The 13,296-nt window shown below is 41.8% G+C and overlaps 1 protein-coding gene across 22 annotated transcripts in view; it reads left to right on the top strand.

Annotated features, from left to right (window-relative positions):
• Nucleotides 1–13,296, top strand: part of LOC308197833 (uncharacterized protein) — a 26,105-nt gene continuing 12,809 nt past the window's right edge. For 4 of the 22 annotated variants that reach the window (XR_013953338.1, XR_013953339.1, XR_013953340.1 and 1 more), the window contains exons 1-3: nt 2,548–4,651; nt 5,467–5,644; nt 11,977–12,367. Coding sequence is in view for 8 of the 22 variants with exons in the window: in XM_080599032.1 (XP_080455158.1) it covers nt 12,320–12,367 (48 nt within the window). In the remaining 14 variants the exon portion in view is untranslated. Of the gene's footprint in view, nt 4,652–4,672; nt 4,750–5,466; nt 5,645–10,062; nt 10,135–11,791; nt 11,894–11,976; nt 12,368–13,296 lie in introns of those variants that run through there. The other 18 variants (XR_013953334.1, XR_013953335.1, XR_013953336.1 and 15 more) reach the window with 16 other exon arrangements.

A 13,296-nucleotide genomic window follows, 5' to 3' on the forward strand; every position in this document is an offset into this window, starting at 1 on the left:
GATAGATATCATTTAACAGCACTTTGTAAAACCCTTCTGGATCTCTATCACATTTTAGAAAGCATTTTGCTAAAACATTTGAGAACAGGAAATAGTCCAAGAAAGTTGCTGAGCTTACACTACAACCTACCCTGTGTTCAGCCCCTTCAGAGTAGAGGCCTGATTTACATCTGATGTCAGCTTGTGATGACTTCCACATGCCCCCTACTTTAAACAACTTAATCTGATCATATTCTAAGAGTGTTTGTTTGGACTGTGACTGATTCCAAAACTGTTTCATATCAGGAGTCTTGTTACATGATATGCTTCGGTGGTATGTGGAAGATGGTTGTGTGACCTACAGACCTATTTCTACCTATAAACGAAAATGATGTAGGTAGGTTTCATGCTGTTGTGAATTATGTGGTTTGGATTAATCTCCCCTTGCATTCCACACTCCCAATGATAGACTTCAGCTTTTGACAAAGAAAAAAAATATGTAAAGCATTGAAAGACTCATCTTCTGCAGTAAGTTAAGGAGTATGATCTGAATGACTCAGTGAGAGAAATGTGGGTGATCTCCAAAGTACAAGAGCCAAGGATGTGTGAGAGTTAGGCATGGAACTCCCTGATGAGTACATATTTGTCAGATGAGGGGTCCTTTACTTTTGGTGTCTATACTTTTTTGGAGATAGGAGAAAAACATGACTTGAAACAATGCAGTCTGGTCAGAAACTGAAGAAGGAATTATATGGCGATGAGTTATTCCAGGGATGCTTGAGAGACAAAAAACTAAAAACCTCAAGTTGTTTGTTCTTCACTATCTGCAACAAAAAGGGAGTTTCAGCATGCCTGAAACCGGCCACAGCATCACTGTGCATGAGATATACTTTACAAGCACTTCTGAGTGTGGTAGTCATTGGGTTTTAATGTTGTTTTGGGGAAAGGCACGGGTTAACAACTAGCAGAGCTCTGCTGCTGGACTTTAGGGCTGAGGAAGTAAGGTTGGGGAGGAGGTGACTGTAGCTCAGAAGGCAAAATCATTTACGGTGAGTTATGCACTGTGCAGGCAACTTTGAGATAAACGGCAGCCAGCTCTGGGTGGGATAAAAGCTCAGGGTTGCAGCCTAATAAAGCAGGGATTTGTTACACCAGTGTCTCAATATATCTTGCTCCTTTCCAGGGAGACAAACAGTAAGTCAACATAATCAACACCAGCAGCACGGCCAAGCCTCACGGCCTCAGACTTTGCTTAAGATTTGCAACAGCTTTTGACAGAAGGGCGGTTACACTGAATAAACCCCACAGGAATTTCTTCCATATCGCTGTTTCTTCCATATTGAGCCCTGTTACATTCAGCTCAGATAAGACAGCGCTGAGATGAGGACTGCTCACATGTGGCATAACACATGCAGTTGGGGACCAGGTGAAAACAGCTCAAATGCCACGTTTTAAAAACATCATTTCCCAGCCCCCTGGGCTTCCTGCAGCCCAGAGGGGCAGGTCTCCTTTCCTTTGTTTGCTGGCTTGGTCTCAGACGGTTTTCTGTGGTGCAGGTGAGGTGAACAGGCTTGGACAGGAGCCCGAGGAGTACCAGGGCATCCCAGGAACACGGCAGGGGTGTGAGCATGGATACTTGTTCACTCCACAATTATTTAAGGACAACGCTTGTATATTAGGAGAGGTAGTGCTGGTCTTAAAAGCAAACAAACAGAAATTTCACAAAGTAACCCGTATGGGGTAAACATCCCCATTTCCAACTGCTGTCGAAGGGCAGCTGAAGCTTTTAATTCCTGTTCCAGGTCCCTTTCTCTCCCACTATTTAATTTTCAAGAAATGCAATAAATGATAAAAAAGACACCTCATTTTCTGATTTTCCTTTAGTTAGCCCTATCTATAGGGCACTACTGACCCTTACTGCCAAGCCATTTCAACCTTGCAGGCTTCCTGTGCATGGTCACTGAGCAGTGAGGAACAAACCAAGAAAAGCAGACACCTAACACTGCCCTTTTGAGCTACGGAAACTTGGTGGGAAGCTACCTGCTGCTTCTCCCAGGGCTGCCAGAGAAACAGCTAGGAAAATCACTTCATAACCCCGCAGGCAGCAGAATCCAGGGAAAGCCAAGCTTGTGAGCCAATAAAAGACACAAGAAGACAGTCTTCCCAAGATTTTCTGGGACAAAACCATGCAGTTATTCTTGTGACAATGACTGGCACTGCTACTGGAAAATCACTTGCTAAGGGTTGCCAGCCTTCTGCCGCCCAAGCTGATGTCCCACCTCAGGCATCTCATCTCCGACTACTTTGTTTAGCCAAGGTAACAGTGGCATAAGCCTGAAGCCTTTACCATTTCTGTGCCGTGTATTAAGGATATACGTTGGATGAATACACGTGGCTTTGTGCTATCACTCACTCGGTAAGCGGAAACAGGTATTCCATTGCCACGTGCCGTGTTAGAGGCTGCTAAAGCTGCTTTGCATTGTGCATCACCCATGAGGACAATGGCTCATTTCATTGCAGAAAGGTTGAATAAATTCAAAGTCTAACATAATCTCTTGATACAAGTGCTGCTGATTTTTCTTGGCCTCCTTTGAGTTTTTTTGGATGCTAAGCAGAATGAAAGCAAATACAAAATTGGAGTAACGTGGACCAAGCTCTAAGCTATACACACGCAGGTTTTTTCAGACATATGTGGGTATATAAAGTTTGCAGTGTTTGCAAGTGAAGAGTTTCTGTTTTCAGTGGAAAAGTTCGTAAATATTAGCTCAATGCCACTTTAACTAAAGAAGGGAGATGCAAGGAAATCTAAAGGTGCTATTTAGAAGTGTAGAGCAGATGCATCCTGACAAAGAGCATGTTACACGCAGTAGATTTACCACATCAAAAATGTGATTTTTTTCAATTCACCATGATGTAGCTGTCACAACAAAGCTACTAGTCTCAAAAAGAGGCAGTGCAGATTCAAAAGGCAGTAATATCATTGCAATGGGCTTCCAAAGTGAAAAATAGAAGCTGAAGCTGACAATATGATGTTACATCCAGTTAACCAGCAACTGAACTACTTGTATATGAGGAAGTTGTATGCTAACTTATTTCTTCATAAAGAAAATACTTTTTTAATCATTATTATGTTTTTATGATAGATACATCCAGTTTTAGTGAAAATTTTGGAACAAAATGGAAGCATATTCAAGCAGTGACCTTTTCACAAGGCTGTGACAAACCATTATCAGGGAAAATTGCCTCAGAATAAAGTAAAATTGGGTAACGAGAGAGAATTATATTGAAAAGCCAGTAAATTGGATACCTTTTCTCACTGGGGATTGTCTTTGACAAACAACTGATGTTCTCCTGGAATTACATATTTCAGACGGTGCCCATTTGGGACTGTCAATGTTCAATGCTATTTATTACCTGACAGCTTGCTTTACAAAGAAAAAAGTTTGCTTATTTAGTTTAAACGTATTTTAAATAGAAAGACAGCAGTTTGCTAAAATATTTATGTTAATTTAACCAGGTTTTTGATTGTAGCAGTAATTTGGCTTTTAGGAGGAATGCTAAGTTGTGCCAACTTTGTGCTGTTAGCTCAGGACTCCTAGCAGCTGTCCACAAAGCACAGAAGAGGTAACTCATTCAAAAAGGCTTCATTTGTTCATTCCACGCATGGGGCTTTTAACTTCATTGTAGGCAGCATTATTTTCTGCTCCATCCACGAATGTAGAAGCAATAACAAGGCAGGATGTTTTCCTGTATGCTGATATATTTAGTCACAGATGGAGATGTCCTCAGGGATGCTAGGTACAGTCAGTTCTTTCCCAAAGGAAGCAGTTAGGCTATAATTTGTTTGGCATATTTTAAAGTCAAGTTAAAGAATTTCATTCAAATGGTAAGGATTACTCAAAGTGGGAAATGCTTTCCATATCTCTGCAATGATGATAGAGCCATTGTAATGGTATTTTTCAATATTTCCAGCCTGTCTTAACAATTATGAGCTTGATCTTTTTTTTTTTTTTTTAAACCAGTGTTTTGCCTGTGGGTTTAGATGGCCCATACATTGCATTTCACCAAAACGCAAAAAGCTTGCTCTGGGTTTACATTCCGGACCTCAAGCCTTGTGTCCTACAAGAGCATATGGTTTGCATCATCCCTCAAGGAAGCGACAAGCTCCAGTGACCTTTTTGGGACACTTGCCTGATTTACACTGTACAATTACGAGCAGCAAAACTTGAGCTTGCTCATCATTAACCTGCAAACTCTGCATCAACTCCCATGCAATAAAACTTCTCACAAAAAATCTTTGTGCAACTTAGCTTTGCTTTAGGTTACTTGTCTTCCCTTTTAATATGGGAGCTTTACTATTTCTACCCTTTTCACAGGGAGAGACAAAGAATACCCCTGTCAATAATTATAGAAAACAATAGCAACAAACAAAAGGCAAAAGAGAGAAATCAACTTTAAGCTGTAATTACACCCAAAATATCACAGCTAATTAAAGTTGTGCCCAAAGTGAAGCCAGGGCTCCAGCTGCTGGGAGCAGTGTGACGCTAAGTGCTACCAGCTTTGGCCAATTACTGGCCCTCTGAGTAGGACAGAAAAGGAGTAATTAGAGCAGTTTGCTAAAAAGTAGCTGGTATGGTGTGGCTGGCTTTTGCCTGTTACAATAACACATAAGGTATTGTCTTACTTTGTAATGCTGATTAGTTGCTGTTTGTTTGCTTTTTGGTGGTGTGTTTGGACCCTGTGTTTCCACAACTGTAATCTGTGACAAAGGTCTGTAAAAATGCAAGTCCCCTGCAAGAGGAGTTGTAAACATTTCATCAAGCTTGCAAATATTGTTCCTGAAAGTTATTCAGAAATAAATGCCAGGCCTTGTAGAAAACTGGCAGGTTTGGCTGACAGTCAAGTAACTTCTTGATTATTTTTTTTTCCTCAGTTTTTTAGATTTTATTTCTGTTTTTCTTCCTTTCTGTTGCAAGAGCTGTATTCAGTGTTAAATGATCTGTGTATGTGCAACAGAGCCAGGGAATCTGAATTTAAGATTTTGCTCTAATTTCACAAAGATACTTATTTTTGTGACTGCTGCTAAGAAACTGTGAATATACTGAATTTAATAGAAGGGGATTTGTCATTTGGGTTTTTGTTCTTTCTTGTACTGTCCTGCATTTGGAAAACAGTGCTAGCAGCTTCTTCCTTAGCAAATATTTGTTATCCAACCATAAAATTACAGAATTGTAAAGAGCTGACAGCAGGAGGGACTTTCAGAGGCATCAAGTCCAATTGCTTCTTGCACTTAGGCTGCATTACAACATCAGATCAGGTTCATTGCAGCTTCATCTGGTTGGTCCTTGAAAAGCTCCAAGGATGCAGCCTGCTCCCCTGCCGCCTCTCCTCATGGTGGAAAAGATGTCTATACATCAGGGCCAAACTTCTCCTTGGGATAGGGGTCTGCAGGTTGGCAAGCCAGACTTCAACTTGTGTCTCCTCCAGGAAGTGGAGCAGAAGATATTTCCAAGGAGATGCACATAGCCCTGACCATGCTCAACTGCAGAGCACTGAAGAGTGATTTCCTTCTGGCTCTTTAAGAAGCTACTTTACCTACGCTTTTGCAAGGGATGCCTAAAGTCTCAGGATATACACAGGCAATTTTTAGGCCATCATTTCCAAGGTAAGTTTCATATGAGCCAAGTAAAAGATATTTCTGCTACGTTCCTCCTCTGTCTGTTGCTTCTGTTTGCCACTTGACAATATTCTTGGAATGGGGGGGGTTGAGTTTTTGAGTGTTTTTTCCCCCTCCTTCTTGATCACTCTCACACACACTCCCATTTGTTCCTCAAATATTTACTATTAGTCTGAGTTTTCCCTCCTGTTTGGTGCTAACGTACCCAGAGTGGTTAAGCAGTAGTCCAGGTATCGTTGTTATGCATGCAGAAGTCAGGTGCAGTATTTGAGACCACTTCAGAAGGTGTACATAATGAAAGCAATGGGAAGTCATGTTATCTGGAACAAATGGGCTGTGCTGTCCAGCTTTATAAAGTGTCTTTCCTGACAGTGAGCAAGTTAAGATCTGTACCCATAGCTTTTCTTCATGTTTCTTCTGTTATTATGGCAAGAAAAAATGTTGTCACTTTCACGTTTTAAGTAATTAAAGTTGGTCGTAATGGAAATACTCAAACACTTAGATGCACACGAAGTACACAGGTTTCTCCATTCATAATCCCAGAAACATTTAGGAATCCTACCTACTCAAAGGTCACCACCAGGACACATAAAAGAAATGTGACTTTTTAAACAAATAAAGTAACTTTTAGGTAAAGAATGCAAAGCAACTTTTTATTGTGTTGTAATCTCTTCAGAGGAGAAATGAGCATATAAACCAGAAGTGCATCACCGTTTCCAAAGGTTGATGTGATGCTGTTTATCTTGCCTCTTTTAATTTTATTTGGAAAGATTGCTGAAGCCTCAGTGCAATGTGTGTCGAGATTCTCACTGGCTCAAAGTGGTTTTGCAAACAGGTCAGTCTTTGTGGCTGTAGTATGTCAGGTGTTTTTCTTTGCACATGTTAAGTAAACAAATCTACTTTTAGGCATATGGATTAAAAATATGCTAAATATGCATTCCCAGATGATCTCATTAAAAGTTCTGCCCTTTCTATAAGAGGGGAGGACTGTAGGTTACACTACAAATTAAAGGCTTAGTTTGGAGTCAAATTTCCTTTCTCCCTGAACTTTCAAGGAGAATGACTCGCTTTGTGTTTCATTTTACGCATCTGAATGGCTGCCTGTTTTTACATGTGTGATTCATTCTCTGAAGAAGATGTCAGAGCAGTATTATTTAACCAAATCTATGGGAATATGGCCAGATCATCTTGCTTGAGTCATCTGAGCGGTAACATTCCAGCAGGCAGACAGACTCGCAGTGTTTGGAAGTGGCAGAGAAGGGAGAAGAAAGGCCGAAGTTGAGTGCTCTTTGCCCCGTTGGTCCTGTTGGCTCTTTGCTGTGAGCAGTGCCGCGGTGAGATTTTTCCCTGGTTTTGCTGTTTGCCACTAAAAGAAGAGGCAGGGGGAAATGTATAGTCTTGAAGAAATATACTGGCTACTAGAAGTGCTTCCTACTAAGCTGCAGCATTTTGACATCACTGATATTACAAAGAAAACCACAAAATATCCTTTCTGAAGTGGATTATGAGTCCAGTAGCACAGACTAGAGCAAAACTTAGAAAATGTAGTTAGCTTTTTTTTTTTTTAGTTTACATTTTTGTCAGATATGAGTTAACTTCTTCGATTTTACTTTCTTGGTTTCACTACAAGATCGGGAATTGACTGGAAGCCAAGGACTTGTCAGAAGTCCCAGGAAATTGGGCAATTCCAAAGCCAAAAATGTTCTCATTCTTAACTCCCTTCGTTCTTCTGACAGTAATGCAGATATGCACCCACTGGCAGCTTGTAAGGAGTGCAGAAAATCCATTACTGAGTTCCCAAAAAGGATGACTTCAGAAATTTGGAGACATCTTGCTGCACAACATATCTTTTGACTCCCAACATGTTCTGCTAGGTCAGTTCAGGGACCTATCTAAATAAAGCAGTTGTGATTTTTCTGCTTGCTTAGCTTCTGAGTTCCCTTAGTAAGAGTGTTCGGGTGATGGTCTCCAAACAGAGGTAAAGGAACTGTCCTTGTAGGGGTATGAGAAGATCTAGGGTGATTTTAGCTTGTTTACCTGCAGCAGGTGGGATGCATAAGGGACTGGAGTGGGCTAGTAGGCTTACCACAGCTGAGCAGATGCAGAATTACAGCATCTCTCTGTCCCCAGTTCCCAAGGTGGAGACCAGCTGAGTAGGCACAGGTATGCATAGGAGAAATATGGAGAAGGTTAATTTCAAACTGCGGAAGTACAAGAAAAGGGCGAAGTGGTTCTAAAATCCTCAAAAACAGTGGTGCACACAAGCCTGCCAAGTCTGTATAGGACTGTACGCTTGAGAACAAAGACCCATATCTTTTAATTTTCCCATGTTTCTCTGTCCTCTATGGTGACATGAATTTTCACAAAACATCTTCTATTGGAGCTACACTTGAAGTGAACATGAAAAACTTCACCAACTTCCTATTTACCCTCCTAACGAAAACAAGCAAGGAAACCAACATTTGGCTGACCAGGACAATAGGGATTTTGTAAATGATTTTCTGGAAAGAGAGGTCATTTGTTTGCCAGTGTGTGTTTTCAGTATCCAGAAATATTCTACATACCGCGGCATGTCATGCAGGGTGCCATAATGTTATGTAGACATCTTCACTTCTTCAAAACCTGACTGGAAGGGGGTGGGTTAAGAATTTGCCAGCTCTTTACAATGAGATAATTCTTGCAAAAATTTCTCTTATGACTTTTGGCATCCTCTACCGATGCCTGAAATGTATAATTCAGATCTGAAAGGACTGCCTGAGGTCATCCAAGTCCCTTTAGAGTTTGCTCAGGAGTTTGTCCACTGGAGTTTTGCTGTCTCCAAGGCTGGAGGTCTGCAGTCTGCTCTGGTATTTGACTACCCTCAAGGTGAAAACAGTTTTCCTCTTATCTAACATATATGTGATTATCTGTGATCTTCTATGGCCTGCTGAAGCCTACATCTGGTCTTAATGCTGCAGTTTAACAGGATCCATAGCAAGTGGTGGATATAAAATATGTTTGTGAATACGTGAATGCAATATTGAATACGCCCTACCCCAAAAGGCAAAGCAAACATGAAACTGGATTGATCTTTCCAAGCAGTGGGGCAATGCAGTCCATTGCTATCATTCGACATAAGCAATTCCCTTCAGTGCACTGGAAAATCTGTACAAGCAGCATGAATGTTCCTCCTCCTACTTTATCCTGAAATACAGACCAAGATAATGGTATGATGGCTTGAGGGTGGCAGCAGTTAGTAGAGCTTTATTGTACATTCCTCTTGGTGCTGAGAAATAGCATGCTGCAGGAGGAGTTTGACAATGCACGGTTGCTGAAGAACTGCAGGTATTTATCCAGGCAAGAAAGTGGCATTTTTTTGATACTACCACTCTCTGGAATTCCAGCTATTTGCATAGAGATACAAAGTACAATGGGCTTTATTAATACTTTTAAGATAAATTAAGACACAATTGTGCAGACAAATAACAGGAACTAAAGAGAAAGGGAGGGAGGTGGAGGGGAAGCACTTGCAATCTTATACTTCCCTCCAGCATTTCCCAGATGAATTCTGTATCAGGCTGCTGAAACAACTTCACTCTTGGAGCAGGATACAGATACATGAAAAAAAAATACCAAGCACAGACTGTGCAGAAGTTTGCTTATTTACTTCTAAAAATCTGGTGTTAATGTTACAAATATCCTTTAGTTGGTAACTGGTAGCTTGATCTACAATTTCAGGTGATAGATATAAATGAATTGACAAAGGGATGAACAGTTGCTTATTTAATTAATGTTTTTGTAGTAGCTTGAATATTTTCTGTATCCCTACAAACATGATTGTGGCTCAAATACTTTGCCGGCACTTGTGTGCTAATGTGCCAAACGTCTGTATTTATGGTTCTCCTGGTTGTAGAAAAACAGATCTTCAGTTCTTGCCTACTATTACAGTCAGAGCACTTGAGCCATTTCTTTCTCTTCTGAGATGCCCCTTTTCTCTGTATTAGGCTGTGGATCCATTTACCTGATGTTATTCTCACAACCCAGGAAATCTCCCTGCTTTCCTCAGAAAGCTTATGTTTTCCTGTTGTCCGAAAGGATGATGTCCATCCAACCCTGCTGTCCTTTATCTATATCCAGTAGATGCTTAAATTTGTGTGTGTAAATGGTAACCACCTTGTTAGTTCTCATGCAAGATTGTTTATTTAATCTGAAATAGCAGATGCTCCTTCTATTTTCATTGAAATATTGAGAAAGAACATTTCTCTCATTTGTTTTTCTTTATTCATAAAGTTCTTATTGGTCTGGTAAAATTTCTGAAAAATTGCATTAAAAAATGTACCTTTTTAAATTCTCAAACACTAGTTTTATCTTAGTACTTGGTAGTTTGTGCAAAATACTCAATACTATATTTTCACTATCTTTTCCAGCCAATGGAACTGGATCCACAACCCAAAATGAGAGCAGCAGGCTACCTGCTCCCAGGCTGCAGGGTTTATAGGGTAAACTTCTAGGAAAAGGATAGATATGTGTAGTAAAATCTAACAGTAATGTATAATCAGCTAGGTAGAATATGTAATCCTAAAAAGCTTGTAACGAGTCCATGAAGTTAGGGATGTTTATGATTGACAGTAAGTTGTGCAGGCTTGCCAAGTGACACCGAGGACTTGGTTCAGCAGCATGTTGCATGCCTTTGTCTTGGTTTCTCTGCTCCTTGCTTGTAAAAATCTTGCTTCCTTTTTCCCACGGAGGTGGGGAAAGGGAGAGAGAACAGCAGTGGTTACAGGGGAAACGACACCGGCATCAGCTCAGGGTAGAGGTCATTGATGTCAGCCTGTAGAAGGGGTACAGAGCTTGAATAGTGGGGGAGGGAGAAGTGGCAGGGTCTATCCCCAGGTGATGTTCACAGCCGAACACAGGTGTAAACGACTCTTGCATGCTCTGCTTGAGCAGACAGCCATGGCTCTCACTGCAATATGCACTGTCTCTGGACTGACTGCTCTGTAGAAGATTTTTCACCTTCTCTGTAGTATGGGCTCACTCAGCTGTGTAACCGCTCCACTTCACCTTCACAAAGGCAGTTGGGGGCCACAGTAAATGCCTTAATCTCCAAGGGATGGAAGAATTAGCTCAAGTGTTGGCCTGAACAAGGATGATTTTCTTCAAGTGCTTTATGATCTTTTTTTCCTTGGAAACTGGAAGCTGGTTGCCTGTGACAGGCAGCCCCACAGATGAGGAGTCTCAAATATGGGCTGGACCTTGCTTTTTTCCTGCTCTTTTGTTATCAAGGCTGGAAGAGCTGGTTCAAAGTGTCACCACATCAACTGCACCAGGGACCCCGAGGGGTGGATGTATATCTCTTCTTGACACAACTCATGGCTTAATTCCTGCTCTGTGAAGGGTGGTGGATCAGCCCATGGGGGATGCCTGGCTGCAGGCTGCGTCTCCCACAGTATTTCATCACTCACCAGACAAGATCTACGTAATTGCACAAAAGGGAATCATCAGTGCTCTTCCTTCCCTCCCTTTGTCTCAGAAGTCTTACCTGATGCTCACGGCCACTTCAAGTGGCTGTGGAAGCTGGCTTTTCCTTCCACAGTTATCATTTCAACCCACGTCAGTCTTCCCACAGGCTAACTGAGTTTTAGGAAATAGCAGGTTTCTCTTAGATGACAGAACAACAGTTTTATTTGACCTGCAAACTTCAATGAGCAAATGCAAAACAGTACAGGAAGCTTTCCTGGATGCTACTTAAATTTTCTAATTATTGTTTAGCCCATACAAAACTGAGAGCTAGAGTATAAATATTTTGATGGCTAAGAGCTGATAAAGGGAAATTAACTATCTTTGCTTGGAGCAAGCATGTTATTAAATACGGTTCACGTCGTACAGATTTAATAATGTAGCTAATATCGAAGATGATGTGATTTGTTTCAATTCTGCAAGAAAAACTCTCTAGGACCTATCTCAATTCATGTTTAATGCTGTGAGGAGGTGGGGATGGTGGTTTATGAGGAGGAGGAGGAGTTGGGCTTCATCAGCTGTCACTACGTGATGCTGATCCCAAGGAAAAGCTAAGAGAGAAGCTCTGGGTACCAAGCAAGATAACGCATGGTGAGAAGGACAGAAGAGGGTGACACAGGCTTTTTCTTTGGCCAGAGCATGAGTCTGTCCTCCCAAAGCAGCTGCAGTGCTGGTGTACCTTGTGTTGCTGACTAGAGCCTCTTGGCCAGCTGTGAGGGCTGCATTTACACTAACGGGGTAGGTGGCACAAGGGCAGAGCCCCCGCAGAGAGCAGTGGTGGGCGCTGAAGACCTGACCTGTGCACTGTGCGTGTTTTCCAGGCTTTACTCAGACTAGCTCTAGTCTGCTCCTGGGGTCTGAGCTCACCGTGGTGATAGGACCAGGCCAGTCAGTTTAATTCCATCCTAGAAGAGTCTGGTTTAGGTGCTCTGAGGCTGCCCTGCAATGTGAAACAATGTGCAAGAGCTGAGAACAACCAGAAGATCTGCTTTGAAGGTGGGAGCAAGAGAAGATGACCGCTCCAAATGCATCCTGGCGTTGCTGCTCAATGTCCTCTGGATTTCAGCCTCAGGAGATGAACTTCCCCGCTTTTCACTTTGTCTCAGTGTGCTATAGTTTCTCTAAATTGCTAGTGAAGAAAAGAAGCCTGCATTGGTTTAATCCATGAATGTGGAGGAGCAAGTAAAACTTCTCATGTGCTCACAGTACGAGGTAATTACCTTTTACAAAACCTTGTGACTTAGCTTTTTTTGTTCTTCTCTCAACCATGGCATTTCCTTGATTTTTTTTTTTTCCCCTTGTTCCTTAACAAGCATTTTTACTACTTAGCCATTACTGTGATGTCTTTTATAGAACAGTCCCAAATGTAAGCTGGTCCAGGCTGGTTTGGAGCAATCACTGATCTTGATCTTGCCAGCAGTAAAATGGGAAATCAAAGTAAATGCACTTTGCTTGCCACATTTGCTGTTTCAGCATCTAGTCTATGAATGCAGGTGTGTGAGAGGCAGAGAGAGTGTTGTCATGAGTTGGTAGAAACTTTTTTTCCCCCCATACATACTGAGAGTAAAGACTGGTACTTCTTGAAAGAGAAGTGGGAGCTTTCTGTTGCTGTTGCTCTGTACGTTTCACATTACTATGGGTCTCTGCAAATCTTACTCCCCAGTGTGACTACTGCTATGTGTTATTTCAATTTCCTTCTCACTCTGTGCTTCACTCTATTCATGCAGTTCTCCCTCTCCTGTCTGTCATTTGCTGATGTCTTCTCCTGTGGCAGGTTGCCTTGCCAGCACACAGGTAACAACCAGGACCAGTGTTTAGATCAAATGGAAACTTATTTCCGCTGTTTTTGCACTTGCCAGTTCAGTTTAAACATTTTGTTCTGCTGGCTTCATTAGAAACAGCGCACTCTGCCAGCATAATTTGGGACCCAGGAAACCCAAAATTTAGTTAGGTCTATCAGATTGACTCCACTGTGTTGCCCACAACCACCTCCTCTTTGGTACAGTCACTTAGACCTGGGGTTGGGCAGGCTACACACACATTTCAGTTTGGGACACCTTTATCAGCAAGCCAAGTTGGGCTATAGGATGTTCTGCACATACAGAAGAGGACTGATTTGACACTGCCTGACCTGTGCCTGT

The sequence above is a fragment of the Anser brachyrhynchus genome, assembly GCF_964034855.1.
Source record: "Anser brachyrhynchus genome assembly, chromosome: 7".
NCBI classification, from domain to species: domain Eukaryota; kingdom Metazoa; phylum Chordata; class Aves; order Anseriformes; family Anatidae; genus Anser; species Anser brachyrhynchus.